This window comes from Pleurodeles waltl, chromosome 6 (assembly GCF_031143425.1).
Source record: "Pleurodeles waltl isolate 20211129_DDA chromosome 6, aPleWal1.hap1.20221129, whole genome shotgun sequence".
Lineage (NCBI taxonomy): Eukaryota > Metazoa > Chordata > Amphibia > Caudata > Salamandridae > Pleurodeles > Pleurodeles waltl.
Window position 1 is genome coordinate 999427593 of NC_090445.1, and position 15374 is coordinate 999442966.

A 15374-nucleotide genomic window follows, 5' to 3' on the forward strand; every position below is an offset into this window, starting at 1 on the left:
GTAAATCAAAAATATCTTGACTAGTGTGTATTCCACTATGATGTGCTAGCAGGTACCTAACAAGTACAGCATTGCACATTCATATGTTTTGTAACAGGTCACATTACAAATAGAGTGCAAATATGTGTAGTGAGTTTACTTATTCTAAGCAGTCATCGAATCAGTATCATCATACAGAGGAGCACAATTAATGAAAACATGTTCCAGTTGTTGGTAAACTGATTACAAGAATAAATATACACAAAATCACTCAAGAAAGAAAATGTATAAGTGGTAGAAGAGCCCCAGGACTTCATTGTCTAAAACGCAATACATTATATTCAAGTCATTAGTTTACCTTCCTTGAAACATGTTGCACAACTGTGAAATGCCAAATACCTGAAATGTATGATCACATAGGTACATATATTCTACAGGAGGAGATAGGTGTTTGTGGGCCTTATTTCGAAGGGGAGAAAATGGGGATTACACCTACTTTAGCAAGGACAAATGGAGATGCTGATCGCTACACCTTCAATGATTTACTTGATAGCGAAAAATCACGGGCAGTAAAAACAAATCATGAGCGATGAAGAGCAGCGTATTTTACGATTTTAGACCCTATACAACTTTATCTTTTTTACTGAACTTTGCTGAAGGTTGTTTATGTAGACTATATGGTTGTAAGAAACTATTATTGTAAGGAAATGCCTCCTTGGCATGGTTATCCCCTGACTTTTTGCCTTTGCTGATGCCAAGTTATGATTTGAAAGTGTGCTGCGCCTGCTAACCAGGCCCCAGCACCAGTGTTCTTTCCCTAACCTGTACCTTTGTTTCCACAATTGGCACACCCTGGCATCCAGGTAAGTCCCTTGTAACTGGTACCCCTGGTACCAAGGGCCCTGATGCCAGGGAAGGTCTCTAAGGCATGCAGCATGTCTTATGCCACCCTGGGAACCCCTCAGTCAGCACAGACACACTGCTTGCCAGCTTGTGTGTGCTGGTGGGGAGAAAATGACTAAGTCGACATGGCACTCCCCTCAGGGTGCCATGCCAACCTCACACTGCCTATGGCATAGATAAGTCACCCCTCTAGCAGGCCTTACAGCCCTAAGGCAGGGTGCACTATACCATAGGTGAGGGCATAGGTGCATGAGCACTATGTCCCTACAGTGTCTAAGCAAAACCTTAGACATTGTAAGTGCAGGGTAGCCATAAGTCTGGGAGTCTGTCATACACGAACTCCACAGCACCATAATGGCTACACTGAAAACTGGGAAGTTTGGTATCAAACTTCTCAGCACAATAAATGCACACTGATGCCAGTGTACATTTTATTGTGAAATACACCCCAGAGGGCATCTTGGAGATGCCCCCGAAACCATACCCGACTTCCAGTTTTAGCAGCCTGCCTCACACCAGACATGTTGCTGGCCACATGGGGAGAGTGCCTTTGTCACTCTGTGGCTAGTAACAAAGCCTGTACTGGGTGGAGGTGCTTCTCACCTCCCCCTGCAGGAACTGTAACACCTGGTGGTGAGCCTCAAAGGCTCACCCCCCTTGTTACAGCACCCCAGGGCACTCCAGCTAGTTGAGTTGCCCACCCCCTCTGGCCACGGCCCCACTTTTGGCGGCAAGGCCGGAGGAGATAATGATAAAAACAAGGAGGAGTCACTGGCCAGTCAGGACAGCCCCTAAGGTGTCCTGAGCATAGGTGACTCTGACTTTTAGAAATCCTCCATCTTGCAGATGGAGGATTCCCCCAATAGGATTAGGGCTGTGCCCCCCTCCCCTCAGGGAGGAGGCACAAAGAGGGTGTTGCCACCCTCCGGGCTAGTAGCCATTGGCTACCAACCCCCAGATCTAAACACACCCCTAAATTGAGTATTTAGGGGCTCCCAGAACCAAGCAAAGATAGATTCCTGCAACCTAAGACGAAGAAGGACTGCTGACCTGAAAACCCTGCAGAGAAGACGGAGACACCAACTGCTTTGGCCCCAGCTCTACCGGCCTGTCTCCCCACTTCAAGAAAAACTGCAACAGCGATGCGTTCCACATGGTCCAGCGACCTCTGAAGCCTCAGAGGACTACCCTGCATCTAAAAGAACCAAGAACTCCCAAGGACAGCGGCTCTGCTCCAAAGAAGAAACATCTTTGCAACAAAGAAGCAACTTTTAAAGAACACGTTTCCCGACGGAAGCATGAGACTTTGCCCTCTGCACCCGACGCCCCCGGCTCGACTTGTGGAGAACCAACACTACAGGGAGGACTCCCCGGCGACTGCGAGCCCATGAGTAGCCAGAGTTGACCCCCCTGACCCCCCACAGCGATGCCTGCAGAGGGAATCCAGAGACTCCCCCTGACCGCAACTGCCTGCTTCTAAGAACCCGACGCCTGGTAAGGACACTGCACCCGCAGCCCCCAGGACCTGAAGAATCAGACCTCCAGTGCAGGAGCGACCCCCAGGTGGGCCTCTCCCTTGCCCAGGTGGTGGCTACCCCGAGGAGCCCCCCCCCCCTCTTGCCTGCCTCCTTCGCAGAAGAGACCCCTGGGTCTCCCATTGAACTACATTACAAACCCGACGCCTGTTTGCACTCTGCACCCGGCCACCCCCGTGCCGCTGAGGGTGTACTTTTTGTGCTGACTTGTGTCCCCCACGGTGCCCTACAAAACCCCCCTGGTCTGCCCTCCGAAGACACGGGTACTTACCTGCTGGCAGAATGGAACTGGGGCATCCCCCTTCTCCATTGAAGCCTATGTGTTTTGGGCACCACTTTGACCTCTGCACCTGACCGGCCCTTAGCTGCTGGTGTGGTAACTTTGGGGTTGCCCTGAACCCCCAACGGTGGGCTACCTTGGACCCAACTTTGAACCCTGTAGGTGGTTTACTTACCTGCAAAACTAACAAACACTTACCTCCCCAGGAACTGTTGAAAATTGCACTGTGTCCAGTTTTAAAATAGCTTATTGCCATTTGTGTGAAACCTGTATATGCTATTTTGCTAATTCAAAGTTCCTAAAGTTCCTAAGTGAAATACCTTTCATTTAAAGTATTGTTTGTAAATCTTGAACCTGTGGTTCTTAAAATAAACTAAGAAAATATATTTTTCTATATAAAAACCTATTGGCCTGGAATTGTCTTTGAGTGTATGTTCCCCATTTATTGCCTGTGTGTACAACAAATGCTTAACACTACCATCTGATAAGCCTACTGCTCGACCACACTACCACAAAATAGAGCATTAGAATTATCTCTTTTTGCCACTATCTTACCTCTAAGGGGAACCCTTGGACTCTGTGCATGCTATTTCTTACTTTGAAATAGTACATACAGAGCCAACTTCCTACAATTATTAAATTCAGATCAGCACACAAACGCTAGGTAGCCAGCTACATCTCAATTTCCTATTCAACGTAATTCGCCAATGCAAGAGTCTGAACGCTGGAGGTAACCTTCTATACTAAAAAGGTCCTGTATCTCTTTACTTCCAACCATTTTATGGTACACCATTGCATGAAGTAGGTGTGATATATTCTTAAGGCACTTCTCACCTGCTAATATAGCAAAGTACATGTATCAAATCACACTGATTTGATACCATCCCGAGTGATCAACGAGTGTTCTATAGTTTATACAAATGCTAGCCTCACACTTTATCATTGTCAGAGTTAGGAGGCAATGAATATCATACTTTACTGCAGGTCCATATTTGAAAACTGTAACCCTTCCATTGCCCACAGTTTCTTTGCTCTCTGTTCATAAACCATCTTCTTATCCAGGGTAACATGTATACTCCTATGTGAGTCGTTGCAGTGCCCTAATCAATAGAGCAATTCCTACATCCTACTTTGATATCCCCACCACATAGAGTCCCTTTGACTTCAGCAATTTTATTTTCAGGCCAGCTGTAGAACTACATTCTATTATTGCGCACATTCGCTTTAATCTATCGTCCTCCTGGTCTCAAGAAAGATCTTAGTCTACTGCTAGAATTGCTTTCCTCTCACTTTTTGAAGGCTGACAATTTCTTGTTTTAGGGAAGTTTGAATTTTCATGGGGAGTCTGCACAAGACTATTAAGTCAGCCATTAGTTGTCTGATCTGGGCACGGCCGAACTGACAAATGGTGGAGGGTCTGACACATGTAGCCAGCCTAACACTCAATTTAATAATTTGTAATTCATGCCAGCTCAAGACTGATGAGCCAACCCGTTCACTTGAATGAATAACCATCTCATTGGATTTGAAATACCCTTGTTCTGTAATCTAAGTTCTTGGCGGGAGGAGTCACAGCGTTTGGCCGACTCCTGGAAAACAAAAATGAACCAGGCTAATATAGGGAATTATCTTCAATTCTCTGATCTGAAAAAGATCTCCGATATTGGATTGGTTATCACAAGATATTATTAATCTCTTAATAAGGCCCTAAACAGTGTTGTCCCACTTAGATAACAGAAACGTAGGCAGATCAAAACCCACGCAGTATGGTATAATGAGGAATATGAAATAACTTGCAGTCAAGTTGGGGGTCTCTGGAGGATCCCTGTCCTGCACATATTTTTGCTTCTTTGTCGCCATTACTGGTGCCACATTTCACAGATGTCCTGGTACATAGCTAAGGTGCCAAAAGACTGGAAGGTGGTGTATACCTCCCCTCTCCAAAAAAAAAAAAAAAAAAAAAAGGTACAGGAGACCAGACTAGCTTTTCTAACTACTGCCCGATTTTGCTACTTCTTTTTACCCTTAGGATAGCGGAGAAAATGATTAATAGACAAATCCCAATAGTTAGAGAAGAATCACTTCTTGGACCCCTTTCAGTCTGGGTTCAGCGCAGCCGATAGTATGCAAACAGCTCTTTTAGCCACTACTGACATTACAGGGACCAGCTTGGATGAAGGTAGCTCGACTATGCTAATTCTGACCGAATGTTCTGCGGCACTGAATATGGTGTTGCATGCGGTTCTCATTCAGAGACTATAGGACATTCAAATCAAATCATTAACATTTATAAAGCGCGCTACTCACCCGTGCGGGTCTCAAGGCGCTAGGGGGAAGGGGGTTACTGCTGCTCGAAGAGCCAGGTCTTGAGGAATCTCCGGAATGCGGAGTGGTCCTGGGTGGTCCTGAGGCTGGTGGGGAGGGTGTTCCAGGTCTTGGCTGTCAGGTAGGAGAACGACCTCCCAACCGCCGTGGAGCAGCGGATGCGAGGAACAGCAGCGAGCGCGAGGCCGGTGGAACGGAGGAGACGGGTGGGGGCGCATGCATTGAGGTGCATGCGCAAACGTTAGCCTGGCTGAGAGATTTTCCTAAAGGCAGAACCCAAGTGGTGTCTATTCAGCCTTTCAAATCATGGAATGTGATCAACAAATGTGCAATACCTCAAGGGTTCTCTCCGAGGTCCAAGTTTTAATAACTAAGTAACCCCCCTTGGCTAAGATAGTGGAATCCTTTAGGTTTGCGATCCTGTCTTATGCAAGTGATACCAAATTAGTGACTTAATTTGGGCAAACGTTGAGGTAACGAAAGCTAGGTTCTATAATTGTATGCAGAAAGTGGCCTCTTTGATGAAACATAGTTATATACAATTAAACTGGGAAAAGACAGACATTTGATAAAGCTAGGGAGCTCTAGTCAGAGGAACTGTGGCCTTGTAGGTTGGGAACAGCTCCTTGTCCAAAAAAGGTGGTAAAAAATCTGGGTATTCTTCTGGATGATAAGCTTTCTATGGCCGACCAGTTTAAGACAATCTGTGGCTCCTGTTTTGGCATTTTTTTGCCGGCTTAGAAACTTATCGCCTAGGCTTCCCCTCAACTGAATAAAATCAGTCACTCAAGCCCTTATAACTAGTCAATTAGACTACAGCAATGGTCTTCTGGTTGCCACTAACTAGTCACTTGACAAGATTATAGATGATTCAGAACATGGTGGCCCGCCTGGTTCCTTCTGGTCCCCCCTCTGATCAAACCTTAAGCTCTCTACACTGACTTCCTATTAGAAAGTGATTTATTTTTAAACGTCACTGACACTCCTACAGCTCTGTAGAGGGAAGGCCCGCCTTAACTCCATTCCAGAATAAGGTTCTACCACCCGTTTAGGAGTCTTAGATCTTCTAGTACTGCACTGGCCTCTTCCCTTAGTATTCGAATGACAGGTAACAGGGCAAAACTTTATCCGATCTGACTCGGGTCACTGGAATAAGTTTCCAACTCAAATTCATTTCAGCCATAAAATAACTTTTAAAAACATAGTTAATTTAAGGTTTTAGTCAAACAGCACCCTCTTTCGTTGAAGCATTAGCACTAGGATACTCCTGGGGGAGTAAGATGTAGCACTCTATAAATACTATTAGCATAACATAACATAACATACAATGTAAATAGATGGGCTCAGTGGGACTACTATTGACCCATAACTTGATGTATTTTGTAAAGCAGTTGTACTCGTCTCACCATCTCTATGGCGTAGCAAACACCATATAATTAGCTAGGAGTCTGTTAAATCAATTTTCAAATGTGTCATTTAAACACAGGGTGCCTCAGTCCTAATCAGGTGAAACCAAGCTCTATCACATTTTGCACTCTACTTCCATGTGTTGAGCTTTCACAGTATACGTATGCAAATAGTCTCTCTCCATGTCTCCAATCCACTTGGCAAGCTAACAAAAGAATGAGTTCTATACATTTGCTCCAATTTGAATTTAGCGCATCCAACTGAGAAAGTCTTTGTCCTTATGCCATGGGGCCACTCAGTTCCTATTCCAATGGTTTGTCTTCTACTATCAGGCTAAGAAACTGCATTAACACTGATAGAGGCAGAGAAGGTAACATGGTGACATGCATGTCTGATCAGTGGTGGCCCAGGATTGGGGGTAATGCAGTACGTGGGTCCACCTCCAGACACATTCTCATCTGCTCCAGCCACCTCAGTATCTTGGCAGCTGTCACTTAGCAATGGTACACACAGTGGACAGCAACTGCACTGCAAAGCAGACCCATTTAGAACATTGGCAGTAGGTCTGCACTCCTAGGTCCAGCACACATTTTATGATGCAGGATCAAAACAGTATTCCAGACACAACCACAAGATGGCAGAATAATGCACAGTATGTGTAAAGAAATGGCTCCCTGTTGCAGTTACCCCCCACTTTTTGCCTGATACTGATGCTGACTTGACTGAGAAGTGTGCTGGGACCCTGCTAACCAGGCCCCAGCACCAGTATTCTTTCACCTAAAAATGTACCATTGTCTCCACAATTGGCACAACCCTGGCACCCAGGTAAGTCCCTTGTAACTGGTACCCCTGGTACCAAGGGCCCTGATGCCAGGGAAGGTCTCTAAGGGCTGCAGCATATCTTATGCCACCCTGGGGACCCCTCACTCAGCACAGACACACTGCTTGCCAGCTTGTGTGTGCTAGTGGGGATAAAATGACTAAGTCGACATGGCACTCCCCTCAGGGTGCCATGCCAACCTCACACAGCCTGTGGCATAGGTAAGTCACCCTTCTAGTAGGCCTTACAGCCCTAAGGCAGGGTGCACTATACCACAGGTGAGGGCATAGGTGCATGAGCACTATGCCCCTACAGTGTCTAAGCAAAACCTTAGACATTGTAAGTGCAGGGTAGCCATAAGAGTATATGGTCTGGGAGTCTGTCAAAAACGAACTCCACAGCTCCATAATGGCTACACTGAATACTGGGAAGTTTAGTATCAAACTTCTCAGAATAATAAACCCACACTGATGCCACTGTTGGATTTATTAAAAAATGCACACAGAGGGCATCTTAGAGATGCCCCCTGTATTTTACCCAATTGTTCAGTGCAGGACTGACTGGTCTCTGCCAGCCTGCTGCTGAGAGACGAGTTTCTGACCCCATGCGGTGAGAGCCTTTGTGCTCTCTGAGGACAGAAACAAAGCCTGCCCTGGGTGGAGGTGCTTCACACCTCCCCCTGCAGGAACTGTAACACCTAGCATTGAGCCTCAAAGGCTCAAGCTTCGTGTTACAATGCCCCAGGGCACTCCAGCTAGTGGAGATGCCCGCCCCCTGGACACAGCCCCCACTTTTGGCGGCAAGTCCAGGAGAGATAATGAGAAAAACAAGGAGGAGTCACTGGCCAGTCAGGACAGCCCCTAAGGCAACCTGAGCTGAAGTGACTCTGACTTTTAGGAATCCTCCATCTTGCAGATGGAGGATCCCCCCAATAGGAATAGGGATGTGCCCCCCTCCCCTCAGGGAGGAGGCACAAAGAGGGTGTAGCCACCCTAAAGGACAGTAGCCATTGGCTACTGCCCTCCCAGACCTAAACACGCCCTTAAATTTAGTATTTAAGGGCTCCCCTGAACCTAAGAATTTAGATTCCTGCAACTTACAAGAAGAAGAGGACTGCTGAGCTGAAAGACCCCTGCAGAGGAAGAAAAGAAGACACCAACTGCTTTGGCCCCAGACCTACCGGCCTGTCTCCTGCCTTCCAAAGAAACCTGCTCCAGCGACGCTTTCCCAAGGACCAGCGACCTCTGAATCCTCAGAGGACTGCCCTGCTTCAAGAAAGACCAGAAACTCCAGAGGACAGCGGCACTGCTCCAAAAGAACTGCAACTTTGTTACAGAGGAGCAGATTTAAAGACCCCTGCAAATCCCCGCAAGAAGCGTGAGACTTGCAACACTGCACCCGGCGACCCCGACTCGACTGGTGGAGAACCAACACCTCAGGGAGGACCCTCCGGCGACTCCGAGACCGTGAGTAACCAAAGTTGTCCCCCCTGAGCCCCCACAGCGACGCCTGCAGAGGGAATCCCAAGGCTCCCCCTGACCGCGACTGCCTGAACCTAAAGTCCCAACGGCTGGAAAAGACCCTGCACCCGCAGCCCCCAGCACCTGAAGGAACGGAACTGCTGTGCAGGAGTGACCCCCAGGAGGCCCTCTCCCTTGCCCAGGTGGTGGCTACCCCGAGGAGCCCCCCCCTTGCCTGCCTGCACCGCTGAAGAGACCCCTTGGTCTCCCATTGAAACCTACAGAGAACCCGACGCTTGTTTACACACTGCAGCCGGCCGCCCCCGCGCTGCTGAGGGTGTACTTTGTGCTGACTTGTGTCCCCCCCCGGTGCCCTACAAAACCCCCCTGGTCTGCCCTCCGAAGACGCGGGTACTTACCTGCTGGCAGACCGGAACCGGGGCACCCCCTTCTCTCCATTGAAGCCTATGTGTTTTGGGCACCTCTTTGACCTCTGCACCTGACCGGCCCTGAGCTGCTGGTGTGGTAACTTTGGGGTTGCTCTGAACCCCCAACGGTGGGCTACCTTGGACCCAAACCTGAGACTTGTAAGTGATTTACTTACCTGCTAAAACTAACAATAACTTACCTCCCCCAGGAACTGTGAAAATTGCAGTGTCCACTTTTAAAACAGCTTATTGTGTTTTATGTGAAAAGTATATATGCTACTGTAATTATTCAAAGTTCCTAAAGTACTTACCTGCAATACCTTTCAAATGAGATATTACATGTAGAATTTGAACCTGTGGTTCTTAAAATAAACTAAGAAAAGATATTTTTCTATAACAAAACCTATTGGCTGGATTTGTCTCTGAGTGTGTGTTCCTCATTTAATGCCTGTGTGTATGTACAACAAATGCTTAACACTACTCCTTTGATAAGCCTACTGCTCGGCCACACTACCACAAAATAGAGCATTAGTATTATCTCTTTTTGCCACTATCTTACCTCTAAGGGGAACCCTTGGACTCTGTGCATACTATTCCTTACTTTGAAATAGTGCATACAGAGCCAACTTCCTACAGTATGTAAATTGAGAAACGATTCACGATACAAACATGTTGGGTGGTTGTGACAAATGCAAATACATGTCCATATTGTATGGGTAATCTGAAATGCTGCCTGCACAGACTAAATAGCACCTAGACAGCCACTGGCTTGAAGACCTATCTCTAGTTGTTTCCATGCAGTCAGATTACCGTTTCCAAAGTTCAGTTCCAAAGCTAGCTCTCAGATATTTCAGTTTTGTCTGCTAATACATTTGACGCTCAAGCAATTTTGGTGTGTCTCTTGCTTCCATTCTTTAGAGATCATTTGGGAAATAATATTCTTCTTTATCTAATGTTATTAATGTTAACGACAGTGCCATGATGGAGATATTAAAAATAGTCGCGGACCTATACTATCAGCTCTCCACTATGGGTATCTCATTACATTTGTTAACAATAGAGGATTTTCCCCAAACAGAGCCACCGGAATGGAACCAGAGTGATTAGGTCATCCTACATCATTCTCTTGAATGACACAAGCTTAGGGAACAAATGTCACTGTTGCATTCTGAGACTGTGGAGGGCCACAGCTGCCTTAAAGCAGCCATGAAAGTTTTGAATCTGTGAGACTATGGATATGAAAACAATTCTCTCACTTTTAAAGGGAGAAGAAAAGGAGCTTTGCAACAATGCTGATCCAAAGGCTTTCAACTACATTCTCGATTTTCAGAGGGTTTTACTGCAGATATGTAAAAGGGACGTTTTGAGTTTACACAAACATTATTTTACAGAGCTATCTATTTCTATTAAAAAGATATTCTGGAATTTCACACACGGTGGAAGATACCTATTTTACACAAATTAATGAAGATCCCATTATAGAGAATGACTGGGACCACTAAAGAGCCATGCCCATGATTTCCACCTCTTCTTCACTTAAGTAAACACTCATGTTCTTCCTTTCCAAATAATGCTGAAAAATCAGGGAGAGACAATGGCATTGGTGTTTGTACCAGGAAATGAGGACAGCTTCTCTAGAGCTGCTGTAACTCTTGAGGATCTGAGAGGGATTGGCAGCAACACAACGACCTTAGTGCACCATGTGCTGCTGTAGTTTTCCAATTATTTCACTTTCTAGCATTTTGCTTCTTATAAGCTTCGGTTTTTCCTGCTTTTAGTGGCTTGCTTTAGACTACTATACAGGTGACAAGAAAGTATTGTTGCTTAACCTTTTTACACTTTCTAAACTTAATAGGCTCATATATACGTTCATAGAACCCGTGTGATATTTAATGTTGAAGTGTTCTGAGCAAGTGATCCGACCACATCTGAGGTTGCACCAACAAAAAAAAACAAAAAAATTGTTGAAGTGTGTGAATGCTACTTCCTGCGGCAAGCAGACCATTAAAGATTGAGGCCTGAGTTTTCCCCTTCTCTAGCAGGCCTGGTGCTCTCCTACGCCGTGTTAGACAATATTTTAAAATCTCCCATTAGCAAGATGTTCTGTGCTATAGTTTTCAGGCACAGCACTTGTTTAACAGTATACACTGTTGGCCTCCCAACGATGTTTTCCATGGTTCAACCAACATCACAAATGTGGAAGCATCAATGGAGAAAATGATTTTGTAGTTAATTTTAATATTTAGCATGTTGGAATAGGGAAAAAATTTACAATTATTTCGATATGTAACATGGACATATATTTGACATTAAGTACTTTGAACCTAGCTCTAGTGTTTCATATCAGAAGCCTTTATTCTCATATTCACAATATTGAAGAGAGGGGTTTGATTGCCAGTATTCATTACGTGCTAATGCAAATTGTTTACATCCCCAAGGGGCAAACCAATGAGAACAGCACCCTGTGATACAAGGCAAAAGACTCTTGAAAGAACCAGGTCAAATGAGGGGTGGAGTGAAATATTAATGGGCATTAAACAGAGAAACAATAAGAACCATGGGGAAACCTGGTGCTCTGAACTGCGAACAATGAAGCCAGTACCACAGCTCCAGAAGAAAGGCATAATTAGAACTAAAAACGAACGAAAGTAACTTTTTCCGTTTTAGCTGTTTCATTATATCTAAAACATCGGTCATATAAACATCTGGCAAGTATGAACAGTCCCAGTATCAGTGGAGAAAATTAATGTACCCAAGCCTCAAATAAAGAACTACTTACAGGCTGGTTGATATGGAACCGAGACGGCATTCTTCTCATTATAGCAGTGTCAAGATCCTGTGGGCGGTTAGTGGCTCCCATTACTATCACCTTAGATGAGTGAAAACAAATAAAATGTCAGCGCAATTAAGCTTTCAGAAAATCAAGGTCCGCACAGCTTATTCTTGCAACAACATGAGAAAATAGAATAACACTGGCATGTCTGCAAAACATGTAGATGGCATCAATAAGGGAACTAGTAACTGCCAAAACGGTAAAGAATTTGTATGCACAAAATCAAGCCTATGTAAATGGAGGATAATAACCACTCATTAATGTCAGTTGAAGTCATTCAAATGAGAAACAAACTGGACACCAACAGCTGATAAGTTTAAGATCTGATATGTCAAAAAATGAAAATAAGTAGCGATAAGAAATAGAACAATCATGCCTACAGACTGTCTCAAATATCTCCAGATCTTGTCATGGAAAATGATTAAAGCAAAATGCGACAAATATAAATGTACTTGTATGTTAACATCATAATTCAGTCTGTACACTCTTTCCTTTATCAGCCTTGTGGCTAGCTTGCCAACTAAAACTGCTTCAACGGCTGCTAGCTGCAAAATTGGAACTTAGCACATCCATAAACCTGTATGTTGCACATTATAACCCTGACTTTCCTGTGCTTATGTGCATCTACACCAGTTGCTTTCTTGAAAAACAGGTGTCAAGTATACAAAAAGGGGACGGAGAGCATGCATAAATTAATCTGTGCTACTGATAACAGCTCACGACCACATTCCAGTTCATTGTTATTTCTGTACACCATGCCATCTAAGTTTGGGCCTAACTATAGGCAAATCAGTCTGAACAGTCCAGAATAAATTGACAGGGCAAGCCCCCTGAACCAGGGCACAAGAAACCCTGGACCGGTTTTGCCTGTATTAGGAGCCATCATTTTGATATAGCTTGGTTCCAGTGGCGCAGTGTGCATGGAACCCAAGTTTGGGCATACTCGTCGCAGTGAAGTACACACAAAAGTGATGACAGATTGCTTGAAATAATCTCAGCCACTTCTTGAAAGAACGGGCCAATCGTAGGGTGTTTAGGTTGAGGTGGTGGGAGGAGGGCAATCATATTGAGAAACAGCCTGAAGACTAGAAACAACAGTCACATATAATGGTAACCACTCTAACAGCTAGATTCTTCTGAGAAAGTCAAGCTCATAATCGTAGCAATTAGGCTGCCATCAGGGTTACAATTTTGAGATCAAATGGCACCACCCAGTATTGTCAGTACCGGTTCTTCACCTTATATTTTAGGTACTTTCACTCCCTTCAGTATGGGTACATGTGGAAGAGTCCTATAGGTTCAAACTATTGTTTTTAACAGCTGCCATGGCTCAAATCAAACTGAACACTGTGCACTATTCAAAATAGTTGGTTGGTTCGAATCCAGAACACAGCAGAGTCCTCTGCCCTTTTTTCCTTGCAGGGAAGTAGTGAGGACCATGCACCGGTGGTAATCTGGGTACAGTGATGGCTCCAGACTTGAATGGATTGCATTACCTGAGATGGTACCAAGGAGAAGGATTGGTCCACAGACATGTCAGAGATTTCTCTGCCTCTGTTGAGGCTGGGAGGAAAGGCTGGTTATTTCCTCTCTGCCTGCTGGTTGGAACAGAGGAAGAGGATTCAGACTGTGGTGCAGAGAAAGAGTCAGAAGACTGACCTGCATGACCATCCTTGCGAGATTTACCAGAGCGAATGTGACTTGATCCGCTGTCATACATCGAGGGGTTGCTAAACTTCTCAGGCAGCAGACCTGCATTACAAAGCCAAGGAAGAGCAATTTGCTCAATTCAATTGGAAATATGTGAGCTCTGAGTCTAGCAGTGATCAACTAGGTGGTGTATGGAAGTTCCAGAGCAGAGGAGATGCAGATTGGTTCAGAGAGATCCTGGGAGCATGGCATCACATACTGAATCTTAACAGATACAGCTGGTGGATACAGAAAGCATGTGCAAAGAAAAAGACGGTCTTAGGAGATTGTATTTTTTCTTGGCCAGGATTCACTCACTAAGACCAGGGAAAGCAAACTCCGAATTGAGGGTCCCTTGTTTGAAATCCTTGCTGCCGTATAAGCAGAAAGAGTGCACAGAACCACAGTTATTGGCAGAAACTATGTCCCAGCTCCTGACTTTTCTTCCTAATGATAAAATCAACCATGTCCTGCAGAAACAGTACATCTCTACTTTGCCCGCAAGAAAGGTGGGATGGAAGGATCTCATACCAATGGCAGCACACAGAGTGGCAGTGTGCACAGGAGAACTGTTCCCCAAACAAGAGAATCAAAGTTACATGGGTCAGCTACTACAAAAAGTTAATGATATAATGCATGTGGCTTAAAGTAAGAGCACTGTGTCTTAAAGAAACTCCAGATGAACAAAGAGGGGAAGGGGGATGAGAGAAGAGCAAATAATAATACAATCCTAACATGTATCAGAGTCCGCATGAAGTAAATGAGCAGAATAGTAATAGATTCTTGTGAATACAGTTTGCAGTAATGGTGAGCAAAAATGTAATTTAATGGCTTTTGAAGCAGTTTTTATTGCGACTTCAGGTGGCACAGCAGTCACAAAGTTAACAAGCATTTGCAATGCAATAGGTCTCGCATTTGCTTGGGTTAGAACTATTTGCATTGTAAATTCATAAACTAGACTTTACTTGCCACATAAATTGGTCAACTGTCTCACAATTTTGTGTTTTCCTTCCATATAATTCCAGCACCCCTGCATATAACTAAAGCACTTCCACTTACCTCCTTTCTCCATTTAGCATCCTAATTTAAATCTGCCAAGCTAATTCCAAAAGAATACTATTTTCACCACCCCACTATCAGAGTTGCTGGCTGGCTAACACAATTCCCCCCAAAACAGACACATGACAGCCACAGAGGAGAAGTAAACTAGAAGGGTCACCCAAACATATCAAGCGTGTTCAACCAGTCATAGTGTAATAAGGATGTTAAGTTGGCCAGAATTATAGTCATAACTGTAATAAGGAAAGATCGTTAAAACATATACAATTATCATATAAACCTTTATCAGAAATAAACTTTTGGCATTAGACTGTAATGCTCAAAACAGCCTCTAGAGGGCACCATAACAAAAATATCGTTTTTAAGAAACATGGTCACATAACCATATTAGTAGCCCCTAGAGGGGATAACCCCACAAAAGAAACAGGAGAAAGTAATGCAGTGCAACCATATACTTAGCCCCTAGAGGGCATTTTAGGGCTAGCAGGCCTACTGCAATATTACAAACAAGGCATTTAAAACAAAACTTCTCCCAGCTGTAAAACAAAGATAGTAGCCATGAGAAAGTTTAAAAGGCACTGAATGGTGGGAAGGGTATTTTTTTGGGGTCCCCACTAACATAGTGTGGGGACCAAGAGATGATGTAGACAGAAAGC

The 15374-nt window shown here is 44.7% G+C and overlaps 1 protein-coding gene across 6 annotated transcripts in view; it reads right to left on the reverse strand.

Moving 5' to 3' along the window:
- Positions 1-15374, reverse strand: part of ATAD1 (ATPase family AAA domain containing 1) — a 221841-nt gene that overhangs the window by 114236 nt on the left and 92231 nt on the right. For all 6 annotated transcript variants that reach the window (XM_069239895.1, XM_069239891.1, XM_069239894.1 and 3 more), the window contains exon 7: positions 11917-12006. In XM_069239895.1, the coding sequence (XP_069095996.1) occupies positions 11917-12006 (90 nt within the window). The remainder of the gene's footprint in view (positions 1-11916; positions 12007-15374) is intronic.